At 44.8% G+C, this 12086-nt stretch overlaps 2 protein-coding genes across 5 annotated transcripts in view; one reads left to right on the forward strand and one right to left on the reverse strand.

Annotated features, from left to right (window-relative positions):
* Positions 1-12063, reverse strand: part of LOC108093309 (heterogeneous nuclear ribonucleoprotein R) — a 60631-nt gene extending 48568 nt beyond the window's left edge. For 2 of the 4 annotated variants that reach the window (XM_043208949.1, XM_043208944.1), the window contains exon 1: positions 11558-12063. In XM_043208949.1, the coding sequence (XP_043064884.1) occupies positions 11558-11570 (13 nt within the window). In that variant the 5' untranslated portion in view covers positions 11571-12063. The remainder of the gene's footprint in view (positions 1-11557) is intronic. The other 2 variants (XM_043208947.1, XM_017193292.2) reach the window with 2 other exon arrangements.
* On the forward strand, positions 6417-11549 carry LOC108093306. The gene is made up of 7 exons (XM_017193281.2): positions 6417-7502; positions 7562-7857; positions 7915-8095; positions 8166-8283; positions 8840-9369; positions 9649-9766; positions 9853-11549. Exons 1-7 carry the CDS (start codon positions 6589-6591, stop codon positions 10117-10119), a joined length of 2424 nt encoding a protein of 807 aa, XP_017048770.1. The 5' UTR covers positions 6417-6588; the 3' UTR covers positions 10120-11549.
* Positions 12064-12086: the final 23 nt, after the last annotated feature.

Genomic DNA, 12086 nt, shown 5'->3' on the forward strand with positions numbered 1-12086 from the left:
TTCCACTTTCCTTTGCTTATTTTTTCCACTTTTTGCCGTTGTTTATTTACATACACATCGGAATGGCATTATAATGCGAATAATGGCGCAGGGATTGAGCGGATCCTGCGATGCATTCTACTTCTGCATTCCCATTGTCCTCGCAAAAGGAGCGTTACGCGAGCGAGGAGTCCTTTATTTGCCTGCATCCACGCCGTATCTTTTGTGCCGCCGGTCAATAAGCCTGGTGGGATGCAATGACCGGACCGCAGGACAACCGACGGAGATCGGAGGATGGATGGTGGAGGATGGAGGACGGAGGACGGAGGACATCGAACGAGGGCCGATTCAAAACGCATAACGAGCCGCAGAAAAGGAGGCGAGCAATTTGCATTGTGCCATCATCATCCTGCAGGGACAGGAAGCCGGATAGGCCAGAAATGAAATTAATACGCATAAATTACACGGCGGATAAGCGATGAGCAGCCATGGGAAAACTCCTCCAGGATGAGAGCCTCCCTCCCTGCCTGCCTGGCCTCCTCCTTCTTCTCCTTCGAATGGTCAGAGCATCGTCTGCAACCGACACCTCAAGTCCCATAATGATCCTCGGTGCTTTTCGAGCACTTTATAGCAAGCCCTAATTAAAACTCCCGGCCTTCGCAGCCAAACATTTTCCAAATCGGACGAACATCCCAACTTTCCGCACAATGCAAAAGTTTGGCATGCTATAAATAGCAGTTGCACAAAGGAAAATAGGTGAGCGTTTCTATACCACTCTGAAACCATTTTAATTGTTAAATGTAGTGAATTATTACTAAAGAAAATAAAACATATATAGAAAATATAATTTAAAATATAGATATTTATATTAATTAATACATGTACTGCATTTTATAGATTTTTTCTCAGGCATAAATTAAAAAACAGTATTATTTTATGATTTATTTGAACTTTAGCAGTAAGTTAGAATTAAATTTAAAATAAGTAAGATAAAATAACAATATACTATATTCTATTTAATATTTATAGAACATTTATGCTTAAAAAAAAACAAATTAAATGAAACATTGAAATATATTTACATTAAGGCTTTTATGACATTCAAAGCACATTTTTTGTCGCCATGTAAGCGCTAGTAAAACGTAGCCACTTTGGACTTGCAGCAGGTAACGTGAAAACAGTTTGCCGACGGCCGAGGCACAGGAAGCAGACTGGATAGAACAGGATAGAGTCGGCTAGAGAACGAGGAGTCGAGGGGAAGGAGGCGAGGACAGAAGCGAGTGCAATTTGCTGAAAGTTGCAGAGGAACTGAAGGAACCGACCGAGGTCGCCGCTGCTTGTCGGCCATTCCTTTTCCGGTTGTGCTCCTTCGTTCTCGGCAACTTTTGCACTGCTATTGTCGTAGGTCCTCGAAACGGGAGCAGGACAAGTCAAAGAACCAACCAGCCAGCCAACGAGCCAAAGAGCCAAGAGCCAACAGCCGTCTGGCTAGGCCACTTGCCTCGCAGCTAGCCAAAGGAACCTGCCGCAGGACTCGGTCGGCACACACGCCATATGCGCAGAAGGACAACAATTGAATTACAAAATTATTTGCCGCTGCTTCTGCTTCTGCCGCTTCTGCTGCTGCTGCTGCTGTCGTCGTTGTCCTCCGAGTGACAGAACTAGTTGTAGCCAGGACAGCCAGACAGGATTGGAATGGGAATGGAAGAAGGGTGGGGAAATGGAAAGGGCAGGGGGAAAAGGGGGAGCAGGGCAAGGGCTCCCTCCGGGGCTGAGGACATGTTTTCTAAAACGGAAATTAGGTGACAGGACGAGCCGAACAAGCGGGCTTTCGGTTCTTGTCGACATCGTCTTGGGTCAACTTTAATTGCCGCTTTGTTCGGGTTCTCGCACACTTGGAAAAAGAATAATGACCGATGTCTTTGATATATTGAAGGAAATGATTTTTTAAAGCAAAGTTTACAACGAAGTTTAACAAATGCATCATTTTAATTCGGTATATAATTCAAATTATTTTTATAATTAATATAAGATGCAATTTAAATAATATGTATATAATTAACAAGTGTTGAAACATAACATCCTTAAAAACCACGAGTATCATTTGGAAATATAAATCTTCTAAACTGTATTTAAAACGAGCAACATTACTTGGCCTGTATTATTTCATGATTCTGCAATTCTAAGCAATAGTATACTCAATTTAAATTAGCAATGAACTGACTGACGAACCCAAAAACAACCATTTAAATTTAAAAAGGATTACTTCTTTAACAACCGCCTTAAGTGGGTCAAGTTTTGCACCCAGAAGACACATTTTGGTTGAAGAACATCCTCTTATGATCATAATGCCCTGGCTCTGGGAATAAGTTACCTCCCGCAGCCGAGTTCAATGAGTACTTAACGTGTATCCACGGCAAACACGGCGGCAATTAACGCTTCTTGGGTTGCCCGATAACACTTGGGGGCCTCAGGAAATCCAGAGAGCGCCGTACGATACACTTGGTATCTGTATCTGTGACTGCGACTGCGACTGAAATGTATCTGTATCTGCGAGTGGGCCGCATTTGTATCTCTCAGACTGTCTGGCTGAGCGAGCGTGCGAGAGTCGCGTGTGCAATGCTGCAAAAATGTTCAAATTCATCGCTTTTAGCTATATGTTTTGTGCGTTTTTTGTTTTTGTTGTTGATTTTACTTTTTTTGTTATTTCGTATTTGGTCTTTGGTTTGGGTTATCGTCTGGCAACGGCAATCATAACAGCCAGGGGCGTCGAGGGGGGTGTGGGGTGCAAAGCAAAATGATGCAGAAAAGCGAGAGGTGCGGCGTGCTTTTCGAGGATGACGAAAACTGAAAAACGTGAAAACTGAAAGCTGAAACGAGCCAAACGCACGAAGACTCCGTCGATTTGGCTGCAAGAGGATTCGCAGTGGCAGTCGCAGCAGTAGAAGAAGAAGAAAGAAGAGGAGGAGTAGGACTGCAGGAGGGGTGGGCTGAACCCGAGGGGGCGAGGGGCGGGCAAAACAGCCAGCCAGGCAGCAGCAGCGGCAGAAGCAGCAGCGACGACAACGGCGACGTCGACGACTTTGTGGATTTTGATTCTGGGTCATTCACCCTTGACAAAAAAAAGTATTTTCGCTCTGTGTGTTAGGCCGCTTTTGTATGCGGTGTTGCTGCTGATTTTGCCTCGCTTTGTTGCTGCTTTCTGATGCTTTCTGCTGCTTTCTGCTGCCTTTGCTGCTGATTGCTGACGTACAGGCATCCACATTTGGACTCCACACCACACACACTCTCCACTTGATTTTCGCTCGTTTCGGGATCGGTTTTTTGGTTTTTTTTTTGGATTTTTGGGGACCGAAGTGGAGTGGCTGAGTGGATCGAGATGCTTTGCATATGTCCGAGTTCAGGTCCTCGGCTCCCCAGCTCCTCGTGTCCATTTGTCCGGTGCTCTTGTCATTGTCCGGCATTGTCTACGCTCGCTTTGTTTTATTATATTTACGCCCAGCCATTTCTGTTTTATTTTGTTTAAATCGTTGTCCGTTGTCTGGCATTCTTAGATGTTTTTATTCTGCTTTTTTGGTCTTGGCTTTCTGTGTTTATCTCGCTGCGCTTTTGGTTCGGCTGGTTTTTTGAACCCTCGCCCCGATTTAGAAGGCAATTTGTGCACAGAATGGAAACCACAGAATGGAAACCATTTTGGCCCTGGGCCTGATAAATATTATCGCAAATTAGTCCGCGTGTGGCTATTAATATTTTATGCAATCCAAGAGGCGAATGTGATTTGCGATCGAGCCAAACAATTTTATACATGGAATATTGCGAGTTCAAAAATCGTTTATCTTCGAGTTTGTTGCTCTCAAAAATATATGATACTTAAAAATATTTACCATTTGAAACGCACATTTGATGATGAATATTATTTTTATCTTTTTTAAATTTTCTTGCCTTTATATTACGTTTGTTTTTGAAAAGGGTTATTGACTTCAAAATATACGAAATGAAATAGATATGCTGTTGTGAAATAAACAGTTGGCTAAAATGTACAAATAGGAGCTTAAATATCTGGGCTAAGCGATAAATACAATTTCAAAGGACCATGGGCTTTGTTATTTTGCATCAGCTTTGCCAAACTTTCGAATTTCCCCGACTTGTTCAATCCCGAGTTGGTAAACTTTTAATGCGCTGGCACATGGCCGAATTAAAACGTTATCTGCCATGCAACGTTGCCAAATCTCCTGGCTCCTCTCCATGCAACATCCAATAGTAGTATAGACTTCTTGCCCCCGAAAACTCTCTCCGTCAGTTGGCACAAAGCAATTGCCACGGCCATTTAGGACAACTACTGAAACACCAGACAGCAACAACATCAACATCAGCAGCGACAACAACAACAACGATGGCGAAATTTACACAACAATCAATTACAGTAGCCGGTGCTAACGAAAACAAAAAGCGAATGGGCCAGCTAAAACAAAACTCAGGAGAGTTGCGAAAGGAGGCCAGAACAAAATACCAGCACACTAAAAACAATACAAAAAAGTGTAGTTATTAAAAAAAATTATTATTAAATTAAACATTAAATAGGGCTTCCGACTTGAATTAATACCTAACTATTGTTACAAGAAAATTTATTGGAATTTTTTTATTCGTATTAGTATAAATAATTTTTACATTTTTTGGGATTAAAATAATTAAAGTGGTCTAAAAATATCACAGACTTGTTATTTAATTTTTTTACTCCAGTAAGAATTTTATTTATTACTATTTTGCTATTAAACCAGGGCTGTTTTTTTCTAATTTTAAAATACTCAAAATATTTATGAAATTGAATAAATGAAATATGTTTTGTCGAGTGCTTTTTTGTGATTCCCACGTGGAAAATAAAACAGTGCAAGAGGCGCGTAGATTTATCTGCATTATGCCACACCGATGCAGCACCAACACCGATGCACCGGAGCACAGATACACCCACACGCAGACACGTACGGAAATGTCAGTCGACAAACTGGAAATTATGTTTGTGCCGAATTTTAGTTTTGTCGGCCAGGAGGATCCCTCTGTAATCCAACTGGCAAAAAAGGCAACCGACTGGTCGCCGGAGGGGAAAACAAAGGTAAAAACAAAAACGACAGGTGTAATAAATAACCCTGGCGAAATGGCCAGGACGTGGACGCTGCAATGTAATGGAAAGTGCTGCACACTGCACTGCACTGCAAGAGTCGAGGACACTGGGGAGGATCCGATCCAGGAAGGGGTCACACAGCTCTTCCACTAATTCGTGTCATTTAGCGCAGGTGGCGACAGAGGAAGAGCAAGGAGGGTGGGGGATTGAAAGGGGAGAGGGAATGGGGAAGCAGCAGGACGAGAGGAGGGCGATTGGAGGGGCAGGATGAGCACCAGGGCGACCACAACAGATTGACGCTGAACGATAGCGCCAGGAAATGGCCCTTGCTCCAGAGACCAGAGCCACAAGCTGTGACCACAGCCGCAAAGTTGCCAAAATAGCTGCTCTGGGTGCTGACCCGAATCTGGATTAATTCAATCCCTATCACAGGAGGCCTCAATAATTCAGGAGGGGTGGTGTGTCGTCTAAGAGGGTCACTGGGCATGGGCGTAGAAAGTGGGGAAAGGGGCGGAGCTTCATCCAAAGTGCATCACAAAATAAAATGCAGAATTTGGATTCTAAATTATTTCTGTCTTCTTGTTATTAGATTTTATGTTATAATGCCTTTTATGTTATAATGGAAAAACTAGGTTGTACTTATAAAAAATTATGGTGGTTTATGAGCTCATACTTTACTATTAATAGAACATAAAAAAAACATTTGTACTACCACAAAAGAACTCCTCGTTAGCTAAATTACCATTGGGTGATATAAGTATGATATTATATTAACTTAAAAATATGTTGTTAAAGAAATTTACTTTCTTATCTCAAGAAAATATTTTTTGTTAAACATTTTTACCATATTTACAATACCATTGCATATACTATAATTATTTTCCTATATTTTTTATATTAAATTGTATAACCCCCATTAACAAATCCTATCTACCTCCTAGTGCATACCAATTTCCCTTCTAGTGGTTGGATAGTATCAATTCTGGTCAAAGTGGAAATCCTGCTGGATTTGCAATATTAAATTAATGAACCCGGCGCCAGCCGTTACAGCACTAAAATACACATTAAACTAAGTAAAACGAATATTACGATCCCACAAGTTACATCAACTCCACACCAGCCCCTCTGCGAAATTTCCATTTTTGGCTAGGGTCCAACAGCCTGCTGCTGTCAATTCGGGCCTATTTTAAATGCAGTTTAATAAACTTTTGAATTTGAGGAACTTCCCCCCTTTCTTTGTGACCCGCCAGTTCGATAGCGCCACCGGTTCGATAATCGATAGCGGAACCAGCTAAGCCACTCCAAACTAGGCGCTTTGCAACACTGTTGTTTTGAGGGCGTAGTTCCAACAAGTGCTGAGCATCAAATTTTCTATTACTAATCGTAGCTTGGCGTTGGCCCGCCCTAGAATCTCGTTTTATGTTTAGTTATTCACTTAAAGTGTTGCTTAATTAGTTTGCTCAAGGGGAATTGTAAGTCCAGAGATCAAGATGTTCCCCTCGTCGATTTTGGGGCGCAGCTACCTGCTTTTCATGCTGGTACTGGCTGTGGGCGTTTTCGCCCAGCACGAGTGGCAGGCTCGAGATGCCTTCGATGAGATCAAGCGGCAGTTCGACAAGGTGAACGCCGACAACTGCCCCATCCAGCACCAGTCGGACCTGTTCATGCCACACGATGCGGTCTCCCACAAGCCGGACATCAAGGAGGTCAACGTAAATCCAGTGTTCCCCAATCGCACGGCCCTGCTGCATCTGCAGAATATGGCCCTCAGTAGGAGCTTCTTCTGGAGTTACATCCTGCAATCGCGATTCATTCGACCGGCTATCAACGACACCTACGATCCGGGAATGATGTACTACTTCCTGTCCACAGTGGCCGACGTGTCCGCCAATCCACACATCAACGCCTCGGCCGTCTATTTCTCGCCTAACAGCTCGTACTCTTCCTCGTACCGTGGCTTCTTCAACAAGACTTTCCCGAGATTCGGGCCACGAACATTCCGGTTGGACGACTTCAACGATCCCATTCACCTGCAGAAGATCTCCACATGGAATACTTTCGACGTTCAGGATTTGGGAGCCCATCATCCGGACTCAATATCGAAGGACTACACCCACGACCTGTACAAGATCAACGAATGGTACCGCGCATGGTTACCGGACAACGTGGAGGGACGACACGATACAAAGATCACATACCAGGTGGAGATTCGCTATGCAAACAATACCAATGAAACGTACACGTTCCACGGACCGCCTGGCTCTGAAGAAAATCCCGGCCCCATCAAGTTCACCAGGCCGTACTTCGATTGTGGCAGATCCAACAAGTGGCTGGTGGCGGCCGTGGTGCCCATTGCGGATATTTACCCTCGACACACCCAGTTCCGACATATTGAGTACCCCAAGTAAGTATTTTTATGGAAACCTACGTATTTTCTGGACTTAACCACTTAATATTTCTTAGATACACTGCTGTTTCCGTGCTTGAGATGGACTTTGAGCGTATAGACATCAACCAATGTCCTCTAGGTCAAGGCAACAAGGGACCGAACCACTTTGCAGACACCGCGCGTTGTAAAAAGGAAACTACCGAATGCGAACCTCTTCATGGTTGGGGCTTTAGGCGCGGTGGCTACCAATGCCGTTGTAAACCAGGCTTCCGACTGCCCAACGTGGTGCGGCGACCCTATCTCGGCGAGATTGTTGAGCGGGCCTCGGCAGAGCAGTACTACAACGAATATGATTGCCTTGCAATCGGCTGTAGGTTCAATTTCAGGTTTTTTTATACGTTAAGTTTATAATTTATTCTCATTTTAGGGATCCAAAAGCTGCCCATTCAGTGGGAGAAGGCCCCCTACTACATACGCCAAAAGTATTTGGACCGCCACCCGGAATATCGCAATTACACCACCGGCTCAAGGTCTCTTCATGCAGAGCGTATAAATATTGATCAGGCGCTGAAGTACATACACGGAGTAAACTATCGCACTTGCAAAAAGTAAGCTAAATATTAGTTTTCTAATAAGGTTACTATATTGTGCTGATCAATTATGCTCTCCCCTTGACAGCTTCCATCCGCAGGATCTAATTCTGCGCGGCGACGTCAGCTTCGGCGCCAAGGAGCAGTTCGAGAACGAAGCCAAGATGGCCGTGCGACTGGCCAACTTTATTAGCGCCTTCCTGCAGGTAAGCAAACGGTTCCCATCGCCGCTGCTCGCCTTCACGCTAAATGAAGAGCAATAATTGATAACCCGACACCTATTAAGAGCCTTCGACGACGGCTCTTGAAAACTTCTCAAGTGTAAATTATAATTTTCCACGCGTAATTCAACTTCCTCGAATTTCCTGCAATGCCAGTTTCTCGGTTTTTACCGCTGATGCTGCCGATGCTGCTCTCGCTGTGGATTTGCAATTCTGCGTTGCCAGCCGCATGGCGTGAATTAAATATTCAGTGTCAAACCATTACCAAATGCTAAATTCATTAGTTTGAGCGCAGAGGACACGAAAAACGGGTTCGCCACAAGGCGTCGTCTTCATTAAATGCCAGCCGCAGCAGCGGCATCGAGAACCCAGGGAAATCGTGGGGATGAGCGTCTTCTTTCAGCTCGCTCTGTGTCCATATTTGCACAAGTTGTTAGCATTGAAAAGCGGCGGGGGAAACTCTTCCCAAAGCTGCCCAAAACACCGAAAATGTTCCCCAACAAATATGCTCGAAACTAAAACTCGATTCTTCCCTTTGCAGGTTTCGGATCCCAACGAAGTGTACTCGGGCAAACGTGTGGCCGACAAGCCGCTGACCGAGGACCAAATGATCGGCGAGACCCTGGCCATTGTCCTGGGCGACAGCAAGGTTTGGTCGGCCACAATGCTCTGGGAGCGCAACAAGTTCACCAACCGCACCTACTTCGCACCCTATGCCTACAAGACGGAGCTCAACACGCGGAAGTTCAAGGTGGAGGACCTGGCGCGGCTGAACAAGACGCATGAGATCTACACGGAGAAGAAGTACTTCAAGTTCCTCAAGCAGCGCTGGAACACCAACTTCGACGACCTGGAGACCTTCTACATGAAGATCAAGATCCGGCACAACGAGACAGGTGAATACCAGCAGAAGTACGAGCACTACCCCAACTCGTACAGGGCGGCCAACATCAAGCACGGCTACTGGACTCAGCCGCAGTTCGACTGCGACGGATACGTGAAGAAGTGGCTGGTGACATACGCGGTGCCCTTCTTCGGCTGGGACAGCCTCAAAGTCAAGCTGGAATTCAAGTGAGTAGCGGGCACAATGCGGCACAGGGGTTGAGGTTGGGGTTGGTTTGCCCGACTTGTTGGGCCGGTCCGCTGCGTGCCGCCGTCGCGGGCCGCTCAAACCCCTTTTAGGGCACAGTCCCAATTTCGATTTGTATCCCAGTTCCTTTCAAATGCAAATGCCTCGGTTTGATTGTCTAATTTTGGAGTGTTGACAAGACCTAACTTTTGACTTGTGACTTCTGTTATTGTGATGCAAATGGTAGCAATTAAACTGACTAATTTGTTTGCTCTGCGCAGGGGAGTGGTGGCCGTATCCATGGACATGATGCAGCTGGACATCAACCAGTGCCCGGACTGGTACTACGAACCGAATGCTTTCAAGAATACGCACAAGTGCGACGAGCAGACGTCCTACGTGAGTAAACGATTGTGGGGCTTTGCAAGAAACAATCTGGTTCTTTACAATCTTTAAATTTCAAACATAATTGTATTTCCTTGCAGTGCGTTCCCATCATGGGTCGTGGCTACGAAACCGGAGGCTACAAGTGCGAGTGCCTGCAGGGCTTTGAGTATCCCTTCGAGGATCTGATCACCTACTACGACGGCCAGCTCGTGGAGGCCGAGTATCAGAATATCGTGAATGATGCCGAGACCCGCTACGACATGTTCAAGTGCCGCTTGGCCGGAGCCTCGGGTCTGCAATCTGCTCTGGGACTTGTGGTCTCGCTGATCGGGCTCACGCTCACACTGCTGTACAGATTTAGTTAAGCAGCCGCACGCCAAATAACTAACACAAACTTCCGTCCAAACGAAACTCACATCAAATCCCTCCACAAAAGATCTTACTACAAAGCAACACAGACACAAAATTGACACCCAAAAACAAAACGAGCTGCCAGCCCAGCTCTCCGCCGTTGCTCCCTTGAACATTGTCATCATTTATCTGCAAGGCGATTAAGTTGTAGACATAATCTATTACAATGAATCTGGTTATTTGTCATTTCTATCAAAGGCGGTTCAAGCAGAAGCAGCAGCAGCAGCAGCGGCAACCGAAGCGACAGCGTCGGCAGAAAAGCGCAAACAGCCGCGCCTACTGCGCTCAGATTACGGAAATGCCGTGCAGATCGTCTTTTTCTCCTTCGGAGATCCTCTCCTAATGTCCGTGAAGTCGCACAGCTGTGTGCGAGTGTGTGCGTGTGTGCGGCGATCGCAAACCTGTTAACATCGGAACCCAGTTAGGCCCGGTCGTACCTACACCCATCGGGGAGGTCGTCCAGGTCCAAGAGCTGCGCTGAGCTGAGGGTTGTTTGTGCCGCACGCACACCTTTTTTCCTGCCAACGGATGGCACAACAAAAAATCCAACGCCTGCCACCGTGTTTTTCTTATATTAAATCGTCGATGGTCCGTTGGCTGCGATTTTTTGCCTGAATTAAATTTATATATCCGTGTGCATATATGCCGATGATGCCGCTGCCGCTGCCGCTGTGGCGTTTTTTCCGCTTTTTGTTTTTTGCGCCTTGATTATCATACGCGCTTGAATTTTTATTATCTGTACCCTGAGAACTTTTTCTATGCGCCGCAGGAACCAGTTTATCAGCCACTTGGTCTCCTACCAGGGCAAAAAAGAAATCTCTCCAGCTTTTTTCATTAAGAACTTTATAGCCATAGGTAGCTGGACAGGGGGCACAAAAAATCTTTTTCACACATTTTTCATAGTCATTTCAGGGCAGCAGCGGTGGGCAGTAACTGTCTCAGGATTCGGGCAACTCCTCCATTTCCATCTCCAGCTCCGTTTGGAAAAATGACCACGTCTGCGGAAACACGTTCGAGTGGCTGGCCGTGTCCGCTTTTGGTTTTGGTTTTCGGTTTTCGGTTTTGTTTTTGGGCGTCTTGTCCCCCTGACATTCCACAATAGATTTGAAGACCAGTACAAAGTAAAAAGCAATCAAAAGTGTAAATTGTGCCTTAAACTGAATTAAGTGTTCTTTCTCGAATATTTGTAATGCAACAGACTATATCGAACGTCCGTCCAATTAGTAGTCTGTACTGTAATATCATCCTAGTGTTAAGTGCCTTGACAAAAAAACAGAACCTTTCAACTTTCTTTTGTAGCCTAATGTTTAGCATTTAAGTGAATTAACTCTAAAGCAATGCATATACACTATGTTCAAATATATGATTTTGTAGTAAAACAAAAGGACTTACCAAACTTATTCATTTTGCATTCAAGAGTCCCCAACGTTAGCCGAATTTTCTGGTGCTTCCGATTTTAGTTGTGCTCAAGATATGAATTTTCGTCACGCTATTCAATTTTAACGTATTACGGTCGAAGGGCACGAATCAAAAATCAAAATCCAAAGATTGAATTTTTCGGATTTATAAAAGTGCGAAATGATATCACAATATGGGATATTTCGAGAACAAAAACAAAATACAAAAGGTCTTGGAACACCAAATTAAATTCACGCCGCTCGTCTAGTCGCCGAGCGCCGCGAATTCTCCTCCGATTTTCTTTATCTTATATATTTGCGCGATAACTCGACTGCTCGGCTCGATTTGAGTTGGCTTTCCGCTCTCGAACAGATCACAATCGGCTTTCTATCCACGAAATACTAAGAGTAATTTCTAATTTGGACTATGATTTATTTTTTGATCCTTTTAGAATTTTAACAAATTTTAGGAGGGGGATTTAATCAGAACGGTTGATGTTTTATTACTGAGAAAATTTCATCCT

Source organism: Drosophila ficusphila, unplaced genomic scaffold (assembly GCF_018152265.1).
Source record: "Drosophila ficusphila isolate 14025-0441.05 unplaced genomic scaffold, ASM1815226v1 contig_791, whole genome shotgun sequence".
In the NCBI taxonomy this organism is placed as follows: Eukaryota; Metazoa; Arthropoda; class Insecta; order Diptera; family Drosophilidae; genus Drosophila; species Drosophila ficusphila.